We start from the raw sequence: 22,939 nt of genomic DNA on the forward strand, positions 1-22,939 counted from the left end.
GTGTGATGACAGTATTGTGGCTATGGAAGAAAATATTCTCAGTTTACAGACAGGCACACTGAAATATTCAGGGGCTGCGATGCCATGATATGTGTTATCTGCTTTAAAATACTTCAACAACCACAAAAAACCACCTTGAGGAGACAAATCACAAAAGGCTACTCTTCTATACATATTGAAATTTTTCTTTATTAAATATTTAAACAAGGAAAGAAAACCTGATAAAACATCCAGTCCATCCACTCAGTTGTACTAAGGTGGGTTGTCTGAGTTAAAGAAGGAAATGGCCCAGACCAAACATGTCTTGAGGTTAGAAAGACACCTGAGGAAGTCTTCTCATATTGTCTTTGTGGGACGAACTGTGGACTATGGGCTGATGAGTACTTCCCTCACATTTTACTGGCAGGCTACCCAAATTCCCCGGAGGGAGCTGCAGTCAGGGATGGGAGAAGGGGAGCTTCGAGGCACTGTGAGGCTGCATTGAGGCCACTGAGGAAACAGCCAACACCATGACCTGCAGTCTCTGACATAGACCCACCACCACTATTGGAACCAATGAGCGTATCACATGCCGTACAAGAATCACAAGGAAGGTGACTTTCATTATCCCTCACTTATGGGGGAGTTCTCACAAAGTCTCCCATACTGTGGGCGCTCTTTCTATTGCTACTTTGAACAACAAAGTATCATGTTGAAGAAGAGACCTTAATTATCAGAAATTTTAGATGCTTACAGATATCACTGCCAAACATCCTTTAAAAAGAAGGGAAAAAAATTATAATGTGATCATTCCTGGGGGTATGAGCTCAAAGTGCAAGCATTGGATGTGGTTGTAAATAAGCCTTTAATTTTAAACATCACTTAACAAGGCAGTCTGGCAAGTGGTTACTTTGTGAAGACATAGACATTTTCCCCTTCCAGAAGTATGGAAGTAGGTACTGGGAACACCATTTTTAGAAACAGTGTCATATAAGGATCAAAAGGGAGCTTTTATCAAAAATAGCTTAGATGAAAAAAAATAGCTTAGATGAACTTAAGGTGTATCAAGTAACTTAAAAAGTGGCTCTAATGATGGTCAGCAGTATAATGTTGGAGACAGATATGAAGCGTTTGAATAAACATTGTTTCGTGATATAGGACAGGCACGTTCCTTTCAGAGAGACAGACTGTTCCCGAGATGGGACCCCTAGCGTGAAGAAGGTTAAGACCTATGGGGTAAGGATCTGTAGGGTAAAGAGATTGCATAATAAAGGTCTCTGAGTATTTGAAAAGCAGCCATGTGGAAGACAGAGTTGATTTATTCTGCATTTTTAGAGAGCGTAAGTCAAATGAGTGGATGGGAATTATAGGGAGGCAGGTATATGCTCAACATAAGCAAGTACATTTATATTCTTATAACAATTAGATCAGTCCAAGATCGAATTTGAAAAGTTATGTGTAACTAAAGGCCAACTGTGAGGAATGAAATTGAGACAAGTTGCCTTTACGGATATTTTAATGATTAGATGCTATTATTTTATCACATTATCTCCAAGCTGGAAACACATTTTAAGCTGATAAATCTATTTATTTTTTGAAGATATTCATTTATTACATATTATTTATTCATTTTTATTTATTTTTAATTTTTTTAAGTGTTTTTATTTATTTTTGAGACAGAGAGAGACACAGCATGAGGAGCGGAGGGTCAGAGAGAGAGAGGGAGGCACAGAATCTGGAGCAGGCTCCAGTCTCTGAGCTGTCAGCACAGAGCCCGACGTGGGGCTCAAACTCACAGACCGCGAGATCATGACATAAGCCAAAGTCGGACACTTAACCGACTGAGCCACCCAGGTGCCCCTATTACATATTTTTAAAATGGTCACTGTGAATTTTTATACTAAGTTTTGCGGGTGATAAAACATACATAAAAATGATGATTGCAGGGGCTCCTGAGTGGCTCAGTTGGTTCAGCGTCCAACTCTTGATTTTGGCTCAGGTCATGATCTCACAGTCATGAGATAGAGCCCAGCACTGCTCTCCATGTTGAGCATGGAGCCTGCTTAAGATTCCCTCTCCCTCTCCCTCTGCCCTTCCCCTGCTGATATATCTCTCTCACTCTGTCTCTCTCTCTTTAAAAAAAAATGATGATTGTCTGAAGTTTATGATCAAGGAAGGAGATATCCACATGTATAACACATCATACACACATATATATACCATACATGTATACATGTTAACATGTGCCAAAACATGTCTAACACACTGTTCTTGGGCTGGGGCTTTGTCATAATGTTAAAGTGGATATGTAATGAGGGCATGATCCAGTTAAATTTTTCATCTTCTTTGCTAGGGAGTCTCTTAAGTGCCCTGTCTCTGGTCCAGGCTATCTGCCTGTCCAAGAGTAAACTGATTCATCCATAGTGACGATATGAGTCAAATATTTTGGCTTTGTTCTGAAGCCTTTCTTGGCTTGGACTCAAGAGAATGGACATGGTCTTCCAATTTCCCAGCCAGTTCTCTCAAATCTTCTCAAAAGCTATTATACAAAGAATGAACAATGGGAATTATCCAATAGGCCTTCCAAATGCAATACCCAGTAAAGCAAAATGGAATTATGCAAAACCACTGGTTGCTAAATTCTATCCTTGATCACCAGGAGATTAGTCAACAGTATGAATTCATCAGTTTGAATTCAACCCAGGATAGAAAAACAATTCCAGAGTTACAAGTACTAATGAGATGCAACATTTTGTTATACGAAGCAAGTAAAGTATAATGGAGGAAAAGGTGAAAAATACTATTGCCTCATGATGACATTTAAAGATATGAATGCAGGGTAAACATTAAAATTAAATCATTGCGGGGCACCTGGGTGGCTCAGTTGGTTGAACCTCTGACTCTTGATTTGGGCTCAGGGTATGATCCCAGGATCATGGGATTGAGCCCCGTGTCAGGCTATGCCCTTAGAGCAGAGCCTGCTTAAGATTCTCTCTCTCTCTCTCTCTCTCTCTCTCTCTCTCTCTCTCTGTCAATCCCTCCCTCCCTCTCTCTCTCTCTGCCCCTCTCCCCTGCTCACGCTCTCTCTCTCTCAAATCAAAAATAAAAATAGGGGTGCCTGGGTGGCTCAGTTGTTGGGCATCCGACTTCGGCTCAGTTCATGATCTCACGGCTCGTGAGTTCGAGCCCTGCGTTGGACTCTGTGCTGACAGCACAGAGCCTGGAGCCTGCTTCGGATTCTGTGTCTCCCTCTCTCTCTGCCCCATCACCACTCGTGCTCTGTCTCTCCATCTCCAAAATAAATCACATTAAAAAATAAAATAAAATAAAAATAAATACAATGAAATCTTTGCATCTGATGAAGTCACTTCAACAATTTAAAAAGAATCATTAACAGGAGCTATATACACCATTCACATTTTTCCTCAAATAATTTGAAAGTACAGGTTTTCTTGGTTCTCATCTGAGAAGCTGACCTGAGATTGCTGGAAAAGGATGCTTTTCTCTGGGTTTATGCCACAGGCGAGAAGAACAGCGGTCATGTCCAAGATGCTCTGCTGAAGGACAGCCGGGTCTTGGGGGACAGTGATGGAATGTAGGTCAACAATGCTGTACAGCACTGAGCCATGCTCCTCCTGCAATCTCACCCAGGTCTCAATGGCTCCCAGGTAATTGCCGAGGTGGGGGATTCCTGTAGGCTGAATGCCAGAGAACACTCGCTTTACGGCTTCTTTCTGGAACAGAGGAAGAGAGACATTTGCTTTCGAGGCAGAATCCATGGAGCCTATGCCTGTGTTACCATAGCTATGACTCGTTCTATTTTTTACAACTGCAATCTGACAGTCATCATCTTTATGCATTTATTTTGTGTCTGTGCAAAGCACTATGTTAGGTGTTACTAAGGACAGAAAATGATATTTAAAATGTGGGTAGGTTTTTTTTTTTTTTTTGCACTCAAGAACATACAAAGGCACATAAGAAAAGGTCTGGATCCCCAGGAGATGCAAGCTAATTGGAGATAGAGGATATGTTTACGAAGAGATATGTAATGGTACGTGGCAATATGATCGTAATCTGTTTGCAACCATAAATAGTGGGGTATGGGCAGGAGTTCCCAAGAGGAAAAGATGACTGTGGGTCTGGGGGTCAGTGAGAAAGACTTCAGACACAGAACCAAGTTTCATTGGAGATTAAAGGGCTTTTAATGCGATTTCAAAGGTTTTTCATGTGATTTCATTCATTTTGTCGTTCAGGCAAGGAAGGCATACCGTTAGAGCTAAGAGCTAGTGCTATTTAATTAATTCGGTTTTCTTTAAAAATAACTGCTGATATTACAACTCAGTGTGCAGGATCTTGGGCCAGAAATGAGAAAACCTACACACTATTTCTAATGTTGCTTCTTAATAAAGTTATGTAACTTTTTTTGTGCTTCCATTTCCTTTTATTTTTGATAAAATCATACTTTTATTTCTTCAAAAGTAGTTTTTAATTCTATATATTATTTGAAATTATAAAAACATTTTTGTTAAGGGCATGTATTCTCACTGGTTTGTACTTTCTAATATTGAAGTTGTAATAGGAAAATGAGAAAGAAAAAAGTAAAAGAGGATGAAAAAAGGCTATTTTTCTCTGGAATAATCTTGCATTCTGTAGTGAAACACGAAAAATGAATACACGTCAGTAAATGTGCTGTCATTAAAAGGTTCTGAAAAAAATAAAATGTGTCATTATCACTTTTAACAACAACAAAATATTAATAACAGCAGCCATAACTTGCTGGGCAACTATGTTATAGGCATTTATGCTCAGGGCTTTATATACATTAATGCATTTAATTCTTACAATACCCAACATGGCAGGCATTTTATTGCTTCCAATTTACGGAGGAGGTAACTGAGGCTCACAGATCTTTACAGATTGTCCACACAGCTAGTAAGTGAAGTTGGGATATCAAGGCAAGTATCACTTACTTCTTTCCACTAGCTGCTATCCAGGGATACTTCATCACATTCATTGTATTAATATTGCAACTTTTCTGTAGGCTTGCAAGTTTCCAAAAATTAAGTTACGGAGAAAAAAAAAACACACCTTTGTGTTCTGTGTGCCAACCTTCTCTAGCGTATATACCTAACTGCTGCGTCATAAGGTAGGCATTATGGCTCTTCAGGTGTACTACAGGGTATTAAAACTACTCCTAACTATGTAACATATTGCAATTTCTATCGTCAATTTCTGTCCCTCTCCATCCTCATTAACACTGCCAGTATTTTTTTTTTAATATTTTTATTTTGAGCTAAGGTGATGGCTATGAGGTGGAATCTCATTATGGTTTAATTGCATTTCTTTGGTTGTTAAGGAAATTGAGAACTCTTACGGTTATTGGCTATTTTTATTTCCTCTTCTGTGGAGAGCCTATTGAGGTCATTTTGCCTATTGTTCTCAGAATGGATTGTCTTTTACTGATTTAAGTATTTTTATATATTCTGGACACTAATATTTTATCAATTACATGTATAGCCAAAATGTTCTCTCATTGTGTAGCTATGTGTCTTCCTTATGTTATCTTTTGATGAAGAGATATTCTTTATTTTACCAAATATACGATTTTTGACTGCAGATTTTTATGGCATGTAAGAAATCTTTCAATACCTTGATGTCATAAAGGTATGAGTGTGTATACATATATAAAGCATATGTATATGCATGTGTGAGTATGCTTTGAAGTTTCATCTTTTACATTTAAGTGTGTATCCATTTGGAGTTTTTTGCATATGGTGTGAGGTAGGCATCCAATTTCTTTTAACCAACCCCCCCCCCCCCAATGGATATATCAGACTGGTCCAGTACCTTTATGGAAAAGACTGTCTTTGACCATTACTCTGGAATGCCACTTCTGTCATAAATTAAGCACCTTTTTATGCTTGTGTCTATATATGGTCTTTCCAGTCTGTCCCATTGGTCTATGTGTCTATCTCTGGTCAGCACTACAGTGCCTTTTTAGTAGGTCTTGGCACACAGTGGAGAGAGTCTTTTTACCTTCTTCTTCAAGAGTTATTTTACTCATCTTTGGCTTTTTATATTTCTCAATACATTTTAGAATCACCTTGTCCAGTTCCAAGAGAAAAAAAAACACACTGTTGGGGTTTGTGATTGAGATTGCATTGAGTCTATAGATTGCTTTGGGGAGAAGTGATGTTTTTATAATATTGGGTCCTCCAATCCATGAAACCATAATGTGTGAGGATCTAAGGTAAAACATGATGATTATACTTGATAATGCTGTATGGTATAACTGTAATTTGTTAAGAGAGTAGAACTTAAATATTCTCAACAAAACAAACAAATAAAAATAAACATCTGAGGTGATGGTATGTTAATTCACCAGGCAGAGGAAGTCCTTTCACAAGGCATGTGCATATCAAATCACTGTGATGTTCACTTTAAATATCTTACACTTTCACTTGTCAATTATACCTCAATACAGCTGAGATATTAAAAAAAAAAAGTGATATAAGAAAAAAGTCTATATACCTAACTAGTTTTTAAGAGCTAATCTGCTTTAGATATGTGAGGGCCAAGGCTATTTAAACTTTGCCCTTCTCTTTCCTCAAGAATTCTACATCCTACAAATACAGTCTGCTTTCCCCGTATGTCATTATTTTCCCGTCTACTTCTGAGATAACAGCTCTACGATAGAATGCTACATTCTACTGATGTGTCATAGTTCTGTGGTCCAGAATTGCATTTGATCCAAGCACTCAGGAGACCTGAAAGATTTGTGGCTCCAAGGATATGAAAAATATCTTTTAAGTAACTGAGAACAAATATAATCTTACCACTTAAAACCATATGCGCACACACACACACACACACACAGCCCTCAGATGACTGATATGAGTAATTCCCCATATCATAATTTAGAAACATTTTTGTCCAAACAGTTTGTGGTTGTGAACCGAGGCTGGGGGTGGGGGGTGGGGGTGAGAGAGAGAGAGAGAGAGTGAGTTAACATGGAATAAACACATATCAGTGAGGCTTCTTCAGTACCTTGGGATCTTAACCAGCCCTGGGTTCCTGATATGGGAATAAGCAAAGGAGCTTTCAGTGAGGTAAAAAAAAAAAAAAAAAAAAAAAATGATTAATGGGCTTTAGGGACTGATTGATGAAGAGAGAAAGCAAAGCAGAAAAACAAGCTCTGAACTTAATAAATGGAAGAGGAAAAGAAATACCATCCAGAAATACTTGACTTAGGATAAAGAGGGGCTGTTTATGCTAATGTAAAGGGCTATGAAGAGTAGGAATATCAAGCTGAAAAAAAAAAAAGACTATGAATATTTGCACATACATTCCTCCATGGTCAAACTCAGGAATCCTTCCCCCAGGAGAAATGGAGAAACTAATTCTTGAGAAAACTAAAAGAGAAAAGCACTAGAGGACAGACTGTGGGAAAAAAGAACTGTAACCAGCGGGGATGGGTCAGACAAGATCTAATGTATCTTCTCCATTCTCCAGTTTCTGTGATTCTATATGTCTACACAGAGGGAGTGATGTTATCAAGAAATAAGAGCAACAAGAAAGGTTTTGTTCAATTTTCAAGGAGCTATTAAAAAAATACAGCCTTTAAATGAGAACTGGATTCCTGGTCTTAAAAATATACAGAGAGCATCCTGCTCTTGCGGGCGAGTTTATGTTCCCATCTGCTCCCCCTGCAAGAGTCAGCAGGCAGCCTGCCGGCATGGCAGGGGAGCTCTGCCGGGTACCATGAGATCACGGGGCTGGAATGTGGAGGCTGGGTGGCTGGAGGATGGGGGTTCTGTGTTCAAAAGCACTAGAGCTGGAAAAGAATGAAAATGAGAGGAGCGTGGGCTCCCCAGCGGACAGGAGGCAAACCACAAAGAAAACAGCTTCAGGACTAGCCCACAGGCTCTCATGGGGAGTCTGGAGCATCGGGCTGCAATCCCATCGCAGTGTGCAGAGGATAAGCAAGGAGCTCTGTACAAAAGAGGGTTTCATTTTTATCTCAGGTGTTATTTCCTTAACAAATGCCACTTCCAATCAATATCTTCACTGGCTCATTTTGTAGCAGAATCGGTGTTACTGATGGGCAGCTTCAGACCCGGGATTTGATATCTTCCAGAGGAGAAGCTGGGTGTTCAAATCAAAGGAAGAACATACTTACCAATCTGACAGACGTAGCTAACACCACTCCTGTCTTAAGGTACTGAGCGTATCCAAAATTCACGGCCATCTTCGTGTTAATTACCGTACCCAAAAGCAACTGAAACATCGGAAGCTGCCAATTATTGCAAAAGATAGTTTTTGCAATTAGCTAAAAAGAGCTTCTGTCTTTAATTCCAAGTGAATAAAATCCATGAAAAGGAGGCTGCCTACTAGCTTTGACTTGGGTATGGTGTTGGAAACCAAGGGCTTCTAGTAAGAATTTCAAGATTCTTATAACCAAGAACTGCTTGTAGCCAGCTATAATAGCAATCATTCATTCACCTCATCTGTTTAAGCTATAGTCAACACCAAAACCTTGGGGAACAACCACTGTGTCTAACCGGGTCTGTAAAGGGCATGTTATCACAGAGTATGATAAAAAAAAGTCACCAACATTATTAACTAACTGGGTTAAAAGTCTCTTTCTGTAAGTCTATATGTGCTTCTAATTGTGTATAAAGAAAAATACATCTTAAGATTCTCAACTCCTTGGCTCTCTGTCAGTGTTTCTCAATTCTATCCTATACATCACCCTACTATTTCAATCTTAGGCTCCTTGAACATCTCAACATTTTTTTTTTTTAAAGATCTCTACTAACAATTAGTGATTTAAGAGCTGAAACAGGAGACTCGGCACAGAAACACAGTATCTCAGCCGTGGCCGGGAATAGCCAGGTGTTCCTCTGAAGCTTTCTTTGGCCGTAGCTCACTGTTCGGCCACAGTCGGTTCTTCCAGAATGTCCGGAGAACCCAGGGTCTGGGGAGGAAATGCTGACTCAGCACCAAGAAAAATGGGTTCATTTCTGCTCAGAAGTGAAGCCAGATGCTCAGACCTGGGAATCAATATAGTAAATATTAATTCAGTGTAAGAGAAAGCACGTCTTACGTCACCCCCAAAGTTCCTTAACTCACCCCCGTGAGTTCCTTAATGGCATAGATGATAAAACACTTCATGTGTATTGTTCGGCTATGAAAGAGTCTAAAAGGAATAAACTTGACTTTTAACAAGTCTCCTGCAGACTTACTTAAGCCTCTTCCGAATTTCAAGAGCTGCGCATCTCTTTTCCCTGTGTGCTCTGTGCAGTCCCCAGCCTGGGATGGAAGGCTTATGCACATACATGTTCCTTCTTGTGATGAGCGTACTTCCTGGTACTCGTGCATACCTTATGTCCTTGATGGAGTTGACATTAGTGGCCACACTTTCTAGGGAAGGACACTGTGGGGGGAAATCACTGGCAGGGAGGTCAGTCCCAGAGCTGAGCTCTGAGTTTGGTCCCTCCCTCGACACTGGGCTGTGACCCATTTAGAACTTCTTCGCCTCTGGGGTGGCCCGGCCTTCGAGCACCCTCAGCCACCAACACCTGCCTCCACACACAGGCTTCTCAGAAGGACAAAGTGTGTCACAGCCATGTTTACCAAAAGGCCATGGACACACTGGCAGACAGCTGGGACCAGAATCCAGAACCCCAGAGCCCAGCCGCAGACCACAGGACACTCTGCCTCAGGTTGGGTGACTGACTGTGTTCTTTTCTTCTGTAGCGATTTCTTTTGTACTTCAACAGCTCTCTGGGCTTATATTCTTCAGGTCTTTCTTCTCTGTTTTGTTTCCTACATGTTAAACAGCAACGCAGCGAATGTCTCCCCATCAGAGACAGATGATAAAATACAAGGTCTGGGACTCTAGCTCCCAAGAAAGACTGCATTGTCACTTTAGGGCAGCTAAGTTATATTTCAATGCAAAGCTTATATGGGGTCATCTGGGTAGCTCAGTCGGTTGAACATCTGAGTCTTGGTTTCAGTTCAGGTCATGATCTCGTGGTTAGCAGGTTCAAGCCCTGCGTCAGGCTCTGTGCTGATGGTATGGATCCTGCTTGGGGTTCTCTCTCTTCCCCTCTCTGTCCCTTCCCCATGCTCTCACTCTCTCTCTCTCTCAAAATACATAAATAAACTTTGAAAAATAGATTAAAAAAATAAAAATAAATGCAAAGGTTATATGTAGTTACGGAATAAACCAGTCTCTTTAATTTTCATAGCAAAGGTGATCAAAACTAAATTAACATACTATATGAAGATGACAAATAATTATAATGTAACATGGTATGTGGTGAGAAATACTTTTAACTCCTAATGATGACACCACTTCCTAAACCAAATCAGCAAGTGTCAAATTCTTGACATAAATGCCTCAATGACCACCGCACATTGTATTTTTATGTTGAATGGAACAGTTAACACAGGCAAGGGATCGAGAAGTCCTCAACTTTTAAAAGTGTAAAGAAGGGGTGCCTGGGTGGCGCAGTCGGTTAAGCGTCCGACTTCAGCCAGGTCACGATCTCGCGGTCCGGGAGTTCGAGCCCCGCGTCGGGCTCTGGGCTGATGGCTCGGAGCCTGGAGCCTGTTTCCGATTCTGTGTCTCCCTCTCTCTCTGCCCCTCCCCCGTTCATGCTCTGTCTCTCTCTGTCCCAAAAATAAATAAACGTTGAAAAAAAAAATAAAAGTGTAAAGAATAATCTGAGATGCTTACAAAAACATTAGTTTTTCCTCATAAGAAAATTCAAACATTGATCTTAAAGTATTAGATCATCCTAGGGACAAATGATTTTGTCATTACCTCTTGTGACCAACTAAAGGCTTACCCTCCTAACCACTGTCACCGGTCACACATTGGCCTCAGTGCCTGCCTGATGTCCCACCTTCAGCTGATGGTCTGAGAACCACAGTTGAGAGATTTGGCTATGCACACCAAAGTCCTCAAACTATTACTAAGCGTGTGAGAATTAGATTACAGTGGTTTTAAAGCCTTTCTTAGTTACATACCCATTTTCAAGTGCAATATTCTCACTAGATATGCCCAACATGTAAAGCAGTCCAAAGAAAAGCTTGGTAGGTGGGTGGATAATGGGAGAGTTAGGGAGGGAGGCCCTCCCTGCTCTTTTACCCTCACCCCACCCAGCCTCTGAGGGGGTGCCCAGAGCACGGGTCTGAAAACTGCTTGATTCAAGACATTTTCTAAGTATCAATATTTTGTTGGGGGAAAAAAAAATGTCTTCCTCAGGGTAGTGGGACACATACAGAAGAAAGTTCTTTAAAAAGAAGGTCTGGGGGTGCCTGGGTGGCGCAGTCGGTTAAGCGTCCGACTTCAGCCAGGTCACGATCTCGTGGTCCGTGAGTTCGAGCCCCGCGCCAGGCTCTGGGCTGATGGCTCGGAGCCTGGAGCCTGTTTCCGATTCTGTGTCTCCCTCTCTCTCTCTGCCCCTCCCCCGTTCATGCTCCGTCTCTCTCTGTCCCAAAAATAAATTAAAAAAAAACGTTGAAAAAAAAATTTAAAAAGAAGGTCTGAGATAACAATGCAAACACCATATATGCTGTGTGCATAAATCTCCTTTCTTCTTCTGGGTTAAGGTCCAAACTTCGTGTGGCCAGTAATGGCCTTCCCAGGCATCCTCCATCATCTTATGTGAGGAGCTGACCTGGTTACTGCCGGTCCTGTAGAGCTCATTCCTGTCAGCATTCAGACCGTTCCATTGTCCTGTATGCCCTAATCCCCTTCTCTGCTGGGCAACTCCCTTGGGTCTTCAAGGTCTAACAGTCTCTCCCTGATTCTAAACCTCTTAAACATGTCTTCTCCTCTCCCGCACGTGCACACACACACGCGCACACACACACACACACACACACACACACACACACACAGTCACCCATCCTCCCTTCCCCCCTTCCTCTCTCTTTCTCCTCCCCTACCCAGTCTCTCCCCCCCACCCACCATACCCCTCTCCCTGCCCCCAGGGCAGAACAGATCCCTCCTTCATTAGTTCATTATTGCACATATCACACTGGCAACTTGGTAAATATTTTCTTATTTGCTTAGAAAATATTTTCCCTCTAGAATATGAGCTCCTCTAGGGCAGAAGTTGTCTTTTTCATCTTTATATTCCCAGTACAGGGCAGTGCCAGGTACATTGTGAGCACCTAATAAATGTTAGTGGAATGAATGACAAATCTTCCCCTACCCCACTTTGGCTCCAAAATGTAAAGGGCAAAATAACTATAAACAAAATGAATCAAATGTTCCAGTTATATGTAGTTCCTAAACAAGTTACGTTCTACGAGTTTGTTTGAAAATTGGTTTTCTGAAACTCAGAAACTCAGTTCCTTAAATGGTGGTTAAGTTCCTGGAAGGCAGTCCATTGAAGCCTCATTGAGCCCACAATATTCTTGATGAATGGTTTTAACATCACCATTTCAGCTGTACCTACACACCATTCATAAAATTGTTTCTGTGGGAAAGTGAAATCCAAGTTCCATAGTGGGACACCAAAACCCTCAGCGGTGCCTCTGATTCTGATGTATAAAAGGTTTAAGAGGGTGATCTGGAATGAGGAGGAAGTTGCACTCAACTACTCTATAAGGAGTAGACTTTTAAAATTCGATTGTGTGCTCACTGGAGGTGGTGTGGTAGGTGTGGTATTCTCAAGCATCCCTTTCCTAAGGAGGATATTGACAGCACAGGTGGCCCTGGGGACAGGTGCCCTGGCCAGCCCCTGCCGGCAAAGAAAAGAGCAGAGGGAAGGTGGAGGGAAGGCACTGGAGCATATGTTCTCACAACGCGTCCCCAGTACCAGCAGCATCGCCATAACAGGGAACTTGTTATAAATGCAAACTCCTGGGTCCCAACCCAGACCTACCGACTCAGAAATTCTAAGACTGGGCTTATCCCAGAAGAAATAAGAGTTACATGATCTGTGCTTCAACAAGCTTTCCAAGTAGTTCTGGGGCATGCTCCAGTTTGAGAGGGGTTTGGGGCACCAACATCAATTCTGAAAATTCACTTCAACCACTTAAACTGAAGTACAGATGAAAATGCTGTGAACGAAAAAAAGATACTTCTAAGTCAACAGTTCTCAATCCTGGCTGCACAGTCATCACCTGGGAGCTTTAAAAAATACTGATGCCTGGGTCCCATCCTCAAAGATTCTGATTTAATCAGCTTGGGATTTGGCATGAGCGCTGGGAGTTTTAAAAGCTCCCCAGGTGATTCTAATGTGTGGCCAAGATTGAAAAAACACTGTTCAAAGCCAACTACTACATAATTATTCTCCAAAGCTGCCAACCTGCTAGGAAATACACACACACACACACACACACACACACACACACAGACTGTAAAAATGTGAAAAGTATGTTCATTTGCTTATAATGTACATTTCAAGGTAATAAAACTCTTGAGACAGTTATTTCTTAATTCATGGTCAGAAGCCATTTGGGCATCAGGCAGTACAGATATCACATTTGGCAGCAGGGAAGACCAACAGATTATGAAGGTATGGTTACAGTCTCTACATTGGTGAGAAAAGACACCTGTAACAACAAGTAAGCACATCATCGTTGATGCCTAGGTAGACTTACTTGGCAATGTCCAGTTCCATAAATCCTTATGGCTCAGGGATTCAGGAAGCACATGTAGCCTGGGCTTTACCAAGAAAATAATCGCACAAGAAGGTTTTGACACCAGAATTGTAATGGAGAGAAAACAAAATGATCTCTATATAGAATGCTCTTTTCTACCCATTTTCCTGCCTGGAAAAGTCTAAGTCCTTCTGATGCCTATAAGAGAGTCTGGATTCAATAGTTAAGCAGTTGTTGGTAGGTCTTATGGTTACTCGGTTGACCAAAACCTCAACAAACAACAGGTGGTGTTGGCTATGTAAAAGCAGAGATGCTGGAAATTCTTATACACAGTGTAGGAAATAACTCCACGACTAACCCAAGTGTTCTGAACCTTTGAGAGAGACACAGTGTGAATTTGTTACATGCTATCATGTTATAAATGGAGAAAAAACTTCTAGTTATTTTCCTGGCATATAGTCCCTTCCAAAAAAGAATCTCTTTGACTGTCCTGACCACTATCAAGAGAAAGAAGTCTCATTTTCCCGCCACCCAGGACTGCCTTTCTCATCATGCAACCTGTAGACTCACACAATTCCTGGGGATGTTTCAAATATACCTGCTTCAGTTCAGATCCTTGTGTCAGCCTATATCGCTATCTTGACTTTAGTGTAAATGAGAAAAATGACAAAGTCAAGCAGTAAAATAGGACTATGATAACTTGTTTGGTTATTAACCATGGTAACAAGCAGGCTCACATTAGGTTGCCTGGGTTGAAGCCCTGGCCCCTATGACTTATATGGTTTTGAGCATCTATTAAATGGGTGGTTGGGGAGGGGAGGACTGTGATGCGTTTATTAGTGTAAAGTGCTTAGTGCCTGGCATGTAGTAAGTAAGCTCTAAGTTGTCTGACCATTTATGGAGGTCAAAATTTTAAGCGTTTACATATTTTGATCCAACCATTCAATGAATAGAAATCTGTCCTAAAGAAATATTTATACAAGAACGTAAGGATACCTGGCATTCTCTACATTATTTCACAGCGAGAGGGCCACAAGTAACGACATGTCCATCAGTAGGAGAAATATTAAATAACATTAAATTTTATTTTTATGAGATGGAATCCTGTGGAAGAGATAAGAAGAACTTAAGTAGAATTAAGAAGAATTTAAGAGTCATGCAGAGTGGGTGAAGGGTCCAACTCTGGAGCCAGACACTGAGTTCAACACCAGCTCTGCCGTGCACTAGATGTGTTTCCTTGTGCAAGTCACGCAACCTCCCCATCTGTAAACTGGGAATACTAATAGCAGCCCCCTCAAGACCCAAGAACAATGCTTAGCCCACCAGGATTTGTTACATAGATGAATTCTGACAAGGAAGAAGAACACACTTTAACAACAATGGTTGTTACCCCAAGTGATGGTAATGACCTCCTTTTTGTTACGTTTGTATGGTTTAACTTTTTTTTTTAACGGCAAGAACATCTTCTGTAGCCATTTTTTTTTTAATTTTAAATAAGTTTATTTATTTATTTTTGAGAGAGAGACAGAGAGAGAGACAGAGAGAGAGACAGAGAGAGAGAGAGAGCCAGAGCAAGCAGGGAAGGGGCAGAGAGAGGGATAGAATTCCAAGCAGGCTCCGTGTTGTCAGCACAGAGCACGGCATGGGGGTCAATCCCACGAACCATGAGATCATGGCCTGAGCTGAAATCAGGAGTTAAACACTTAACCAACTGAGCCACCCAGGAGCCCTAGTACAGCTAAATTTTTAAAATAGTTTTTCTGCATACACCCTGATAATATTAATTGATGTAATTACAAGAGTCTAGTGCTAACAGGAATGTCACTTGTTACCATTTTTGCTTCATATAATGGGTAATAAAGTTAAATGAATTATTAAGCTCACATATGAAATTATCTCTAAGATAGAGCTGGAATGGAAACAACGTAGTCTAACAGAAAGGGCATGAGTTTGGGGGACTCAGTGCCAAATTCAAATTCCTTCTGCACTCCTATCACTTGCACAAATTACTGAACCTCTCTGAACCTCAGTTTTATTATTTGAACAATGAAGTTAACTATGGTAATTAACGGCTACCATTGGAGTGCTTACAATGTGCAAAGTACACGAGCTATGAATGCGTTACCTCATTTAATCCTCACAAAAAGCCCTATGAGGTAGGTAGTATTATCATCTCGGTTTTACAGATGAAGAAACTGAGGCACAGAGGGGTTCAGAGAATAACGCGTAGCTAGTGAGTAGTGGACTTGAACCTGGCTAGACCAACCAGCTGTATACACTTACAGGGAGACTATGAAAATACAGCAAGGCACCAAGAAATTATTTGCTTTTACTCCTCTGATCCAGTAAATGATGCTACCTGCTAGAATGCATGACCTAAAATCTGCTTGAATGTAAGGCTTTAATGAGCTTCTAAGGGGGTGTGTGATTCTGTTTCCTGCACTGTTCACAAAATGGATATAATTGCCCTACGGACTTCTTGCTTTCATTCAGAAGTGGTGGCCCGTACCAGGGCAGGTGACAGGGACAGTGGTTCTTATTCATCTGGGCAGCAGCTTCAATGCTAATTCTAAACACAGGTGGTGAGAGAGACAGCCAACAGGAAGGGGGAAGGAATCACTGCTGACATGTGCAACTGGGAAGATTGATGGTTTCCCTCCCTCTTTTTCCCCAATGCGCCGGCCTGGGGGCAGAGACGCAGGAGCCGCTGTGCGGGGGACAGTAAAATACACAGCGCGATGTCTACCTTGCTGCAGCGCTGATTAATGAGACTGAAATGACACAGAAAACAGGCGGTGCGTCGGAAAGAGAAGTCACAGGCCTTTCTTTCTTTAATGACTTCAACAAAAGCGGTTCCCATAAACCGCCGGGTTTGAACTGGAATACCCTGTGGTTAGAGCAAGGCGGGGGAACATTTGCTGGAAAGCTGGAGCACAGGGTGGGAGTTGAGGGGAGTTTGTGATGAAGGCAATTCACCCACGATAGGGCGGGTGCACATTCATCACCAATGCCTCTCCTCTTCCTGTTTGGCCGAACAATGTCACAAAGTTCCAGGTAAGAGAGTCATTTACCTTCCTGACTTGATGTAGAGAGGATACACTATCACAAAGAATCTCACCCTATTAAAAGCACTTTCTTTTTAGGGGCTAGGAGACAGTATCACGGATTCTCCCCTATGTTTTACTACAGCTGCATAATGTATAGATTAAAACAGTATTTTCTAGGGGTGCCTGGGTGGCTTAGTCAGTTAAGCATCCGACTTCAGCTTGATCATGATCTCCCAGTTTGTGGGTTCCAGCCCTGTGTCAGGCTCTGTGCTGACAGCTCAGAGCCTGGAGCCTGCTTCGGATTCTGTGTCCCCCTCTCTCTCTGCCCCTTCCCTACTCTCTCTCTCTCTCTCTCAAAAATGAATAAATATGAAAAAAAAAAGAAATTAAAACTATTTCTTTTATTTTTTTTTTTAATTTTTTTTTTTCAACGTTTATTTATTTTTGGGACAGAGAGAGACAGAGCATGAACGGGGGAGGGGCAGAGAGAGAGGGAGACACAGAATCGGAAACAGGCTCCAGGCTCTGAGCCATCAGCCCAGAGCCTGACGCGGGGCTCGAACTCACGGACCGCGAGATCGTGACCTGGCTGAAGTCGGACGCTTAACCGACTGCGCCACCCAGGCGCCCCAAAACTATTTCTTTTAAAAGATTAATTTTAACACACTTAAAAGAGTAACAAATATTATTCTAGTACTTACTATCAACTATCTGCTGGACATATCCATTTGGATTTCCCACCCACAGCTCTTCAAACTTAATATTATACCCAAAACCAAATGTACTGACTCACAACCATCCAGTCAAACTCCCCCCCCCACCCCTGCTGCACTTCTGTATCTCAGTCTTGGCTAATGACCCAACCTTCTACTCAGCTCCCCAATCTCCAGAGTCACCCCAGACTCCTTCCTTTTGCTCACCAGATTCTGTCAAAATTCTGATTCCTCCCACTACTAGGTAGGTGACCTTTGACAAGCATTTGTCCCACAGTTTCCTCATATAAAATCAAAATTTTAGTACTACTAAAGAACTACTTCATAGGATTATTGCCAGAATTAAATAAATTAGTACATAAAAAGTGCTTAGAATGGTGCCTGACACATAGAAAATGCCCAATAAATCTTACCTATGATTGGTCTTAAATGTTCTCACCACACACAAAATATAATAATTACGTGAATGTCTTAACTGACCTTCTTGCAGAAATCTTTTCCCAGCATATACATGTATCATATCATCAGGTTATACACCTAAAACTTACACAGTTTTATATGTCAATTAGATCTCAATAAAGCTGGAAAAAATATTAGCTATTATTATTGACATCATCTAATCAATTACTGAATCGTGAGGATGTTATCCAATACAATCTCACTTCCCCATCCCCATCAATGTAGTCTAAACTCCACTCATCTCATCTGATCTGACTTTTGTATACTCCATACCACAACCTGGAATATCTTTTTGAAATAGTGAATCTCCACTGGTTCTTCCTTTCCTACAGGAACAAATCCAAACACCTGAATATAGTGTAGAAAATCCTTCCTAAGTGGACTTCACACACATACAAATTACTTAGACATGGTAGGGGCACATATCTCCATGAATGAGCCTTAATTTAAAAGAAAAATTTTTTAAATGTTTATTTATGTTTGAGAGAATGCGCAAGCCGAGGGAAGGCCAGACAGAGAAGAAGACACACAGAATCCAAAGTAGGCTCCAGGCTCTGAGCTGTCAGCACGGAGTCTGACCGGGGACTCAAACCCACAAACCACAAGATCGTGACCTGAACTGAAGTGGGACACTTAACTGACTGAGCCACTCAGGCGCCTCTGGATGAGACTTAACTAAGCAAGTGAGAAATCTGGAATTAATGTGTGTTTATTTTTTTAATTTTTTTTAATTTGAAAGAGAGAGAGAGTGAGTGAGTGGAAGAGGGGCAGAGGGAAGGAGAAAGAATCTTAAGCAGGCTCTATGCTGAGCATGGAGTCCAACTTGAGGCTCGATCCCACAACCCTGGGATCATGACCTGAGCTGAAATCAAGAGTCACATGCTTAACTGACTGAGCCACTCAGGTGCCCCAGAGGTTACTATTTAAATTTCACTTTTTAATTTAATTTTTCACTTTTAAAAATTTACATCCAAATTAGTTAGCATATAGTGCAACATGATTTCACGAGTAGATTCCTTAATGCCCCTTCCCCATATAGCCCATCCCCCCTCCCACAACCCCTCTAGCAACCCTCAGTTTGTTCTCCATATTTATGAGTCTCTTCTGTTTTGTCCCCCTCCCTGGTTTTACATTATTTTTGTTTCCCTTCCCTTCTGTTCATCTGTTTTGTCTCTTAAAGTCCTCATATAAGTAAATTTCACATTTTATAACAAGCTATTTTTCACTAATCATCCTAGCACTGGAGCCAATATCATATTCAACTGAAACCACAAGAGTAATCTTTAGGATTTATAATTTAAAGCCCAAAATGCAAAGAAAAAAAAAAAGTAACAATTGACATTATTCCAGATAAGATGAAATTTACAGTATTTCCACTGCTTGATGTAGTAGGTTGAATTTATCTCCCTAAAATTCATGTCTACCTGAACCTCAGAACGTGAGCTTATAGGGAAATGGACCTCTGCAAATGTAATCAGTGTAGATGAAGTCATACTGGATTAGAGTAGGCCCTAATTCCAGTGACTGTGTCCGTATAAGAAGAGGGAGACACAGAGGGAAAAAGGATATGTGACATGGCAGGCAGGGATAGGAGGGTTGTAGCCATAAGTCAAGAAATGCCAAGTATGGCAGGGAGCGACCAGAAGCTAAAGAGTCAAGGAGATTCTCCTTGAGTCAAGGAGGGAGTCAAGTCAGATTCTCCCTAGACCCTTCAGAGGGAGCAGGGCCCAGCTGACACCTTGATTTCAGACTCCTAACGACCAGAGCTGTGAGAGAATCAATTTCTGTTGTTTTCAAACATCCAGTCTGTGGCACTTTGTTATGGCAGCTAAACTAAAGCATTTGGCTAAGCCAGTGAACTGAGTGGGTGGGTGAGTCTTTCAGGATCTGTAATCTGCCAGGCCGCTGAGCTCCTCCAAAGAGCTGCACGAGCCCATGCTGGGGCAAGGCAGGGTAGAAAACAAGCATTGAACACTGGTGATTGGGACCGATCGGACTACAAGGACACACAGGCTGTGGTGCTGAGATGCAGGAAGCATTTTTGCACAGCTCATGACAAATAGACACATAGATGAAGTTGTTGTTACTTTGCGCCAGGAAAATCCAGGTTCTAGGGTCATATTTGCGTTCATTTTGTACAATTATTGCACGTGCTTGGCTCTGCTCCATGTATTTCTTACATTTGAACGGTAGCTCTGAAATTTTCACTATGCTGTAATCACTCAGAAAAACGCAGATTTAAACTTAGCAAATACTCTTGTCTTTGGTGAAAATACTGTGTGCCATTTATCTGATGAAGCAGTATATGCACTGTTGAGCTGCTATAATCTGTTGTTCTCGGAAAGAACGTTTTGTCCCCCTTTGAAACTTTAAGAGATTGTTTTTGGCATAATTACCCCAGCCCAAATGGCTCTGAGATATTTTCTTAGATCATAAGCAATGAGCTGTTTCTCTTACTTTTAAAGACCAAGTGAATATATCTATGATTTCTCATCAAAGCTTTTTAGAAAAAATTCTTAAAATGCTTTGTATGTAATAAATAAACATGGGGGGGAGGGAAAAGTTCACATTTAGAAATCAGTGTCAGCCAATCATTAATTCACTATTCCTCCTTACGTTTGAAAGATTACCTGGATTATCTCTGGAAGCCCTTGACGACAGCCCATAACGTTAGAGAACAAATAGTCTAACATATTTTTAACATCTCACATAGCTTCCTGAGTGTCACAGCTTTGAGCACCTTAAACAAACTTTTTTTTTTAAATGTTTATTTATTTTTGAGACAGAGAGAGACAGAGCATGAACGGGGGAGGGGCAGAGAGAGAGGGAGACACAGAATCGGAAGCAGGCCCCAGGCTCTGAGCCATCAGCCCAGAGCCTGACGCAGGGCTCGAACTCACGGACCGCGAGATCGTGACCTGAGCTGAAGTTGGACGCTTAACCGACTGAGCCACCCAGGCGCCCCGCCTTTTTTTTTTTTTTTTTTTTAGATCTTAAGTAGTCTCTACACCCAATATAGGGCTTGAACTCACAACCCTGAGATCAAGAGTCACATGCTTCACCAACTGAGACAGCCGGTGCCCCTTCTCTTAAACAAGTGTTGATAAAATTGGCAATCTTTGTGTAGATGTGAGAGACTGTGTGGTCAAAGAGGTGTCAGTACTGGGGACTTCAGAGTTTTCAATTTCTTACACTTACTAATAAACCTTAGAATTTTGCACAATCAAGCACTTAGCTGTTCCTCTAAAACTTTACCACATTTAATTTTCTACTCCTGTTAAGTGTCAAAAATCATGGTTCTGATTTGCATATACTGTGTGTGTGTGTGTGTGTGTGTGTGTGTGTGTGTAACTCCCCATTCCTTAGTCAATTCTCTCAGTGTGCCTATTAAATTTGAAAATATTTCTTTAATCAAGATAGCCTTTCCTTTCCTGATTGTTTACACAAATTGATGACATTGTTTTCATTCTGTTATTGAATTGTCTCATCATGTATTATTGAATAAGCTGAAGAAACATGTATCTCATTTATAAGATAATGTAGCTAACTGCAACCAAATGCAGTTTTGTTTCCAATTCCAATGATTTCATTTGGAATCTATACATTCTTAGAGCAAACAAGTTGTAAATGTATAAACCAAAATAATTATTCTCTTTTATATTTTAGTTTCATTTCCAACAACTCCCCAAGTCTGCGTTTATTCACCAAACGATACTAATGTCTCTTTTGCAGTGAACACTGTTTTCCAATAAACTTTCAACTCTTGTTTTATTTTTATATATTTTTACATACTTTCTATTTTTATATGGGTACATTTTATTTTTGTAAATATGCTTTGAGTCAAAACTATAGTTTTCAACAGCTTCACCACAAAATCAGCACTCACACTCAACCTGTAATGATCTTAAATGCAGTTTACTCCTGAGTTTTTGAGCCTGAGTTTTGCTTATGTTGTACATAGTTCTCCTCTATGACTAAATTCTTGTAGGTAAAATAATCAGTGTGATAATAGAACATTACTCTTATTTTCAACAATTTCAATCACATGGTTTGAAAGTGTACTTGCTTTGAAGGTACATTATTTTTCATCTGCTTACATAACCAATTACTATATGCTGAGTAATTTTTTTTTAAATTATTTTTTTAACATTTTATTTATTTGTGAGACAGAGAGAGACAGAGCATGAATGGGGGAGGGTCAGAGAGAGAGAGACACAGAATCTGAAACAGGCTCCAGACTTTGAGCTGTCAGCACAGAGCCTGACACGGGGCTCAAACTCACAGACTGTGAGATCATCAAACTCACGGACCTGAGCCGAAGTCGGATGCTCAACTGACTGAGCCACCCAGGCACCCCTATATGCTGAGTAATTATTAATGATAAGATACTTGGTACCACAAGGGACATGACTGCTTGCCAAGACTGGTAAACTCTTTGACATTTTTGTGAAAAATAACACAGACTTTTGTTTTGACATTACAATCAAAACATCATAGGTACTAAGTAAGTAACTGCAAATATTCACACCTGAATCAGCAATTAGGGAAGAAGAGTGAGAAATGTAGGTACCAAGAGGACAGGGAGCTGTTTTGCGTAGAAAGGAAGAACCCCCACTGGTAAAGATGATGCTGTTGAAATGTCATCGGTTGAGTTATACGAAAGGGATTTTGTTTATTTTCCATCTGAATGAGAGTTAAAAGAGAGAAAAACAGAGTTGCAGAAAAAATTGCCCAATTACCTACCTATTTATGTAACAAACTCAAGGTATTTTTTCAAATTCTCTCAAGTTTCCAGCAATGTTACCTTTTGTGCTAGCCCTCAACTCCCCCGCCCCCCGCCGCCAGCACTCTGCAAGGCCCAGGTCTACTTTGTCAATCTTTTTCTTCCACCATTGCATTCCATGAATTAACACACTTCTCTTACTGCCCTGAAGAAGCCATACTCTTTCTAAACCCTAAACCTTTGCACGTTTGGTTCTCTCTTCCTGGTGTGCCTTTCTCCACCTGACACATTTCAATTTCTCTTTTAAGACCCAGTCCAGATGTCACCACATTTGTGAAGTCTTCTCCATCTTCCCAAGGTGAGTTACTTGCCCCTAGAAGTGCTCACAATTC

The 22,939-nt window shown here is 41.0% G+C and overlaps 1 protein-coding gene across 1 annotated transcript in view; it reads right to left on the reverse strand.

The window, feature by feature from the left end:
- WARS2 (tryptophanyl tRNA synthetase 2, mitochondrial) overlaps positions 1–22,939 on the reverse strand; it is a 96,921-nt gene that overhangs the window by 42,082 nt on the left and 31,900 nt on the right. The window contains exon 2 of the mRNA XM_030325754.1: positions 3,456–3,713. Coding sequence (XP_030181614.1) covers positions 3,456–3,713 — 258 coding nt within the window. The remainder of the gene's footprint in view (positions 1–3,455; positions 3,714–22,939) is intronic.

Source organism: Lynx canadensis, chromosome C1, assembly GCF_007474595.2.
Source record: "Lynx canadensis isolate LIC74 chromosome C1, mLynCan4.pri.v2, whole genome shotgun sequence".
Lineage (NCBI taxonomy): Eukaryota > Metazoa > Chordata > Mammalia > Carnivora > Felidae > Lynx > Lynx canadensis.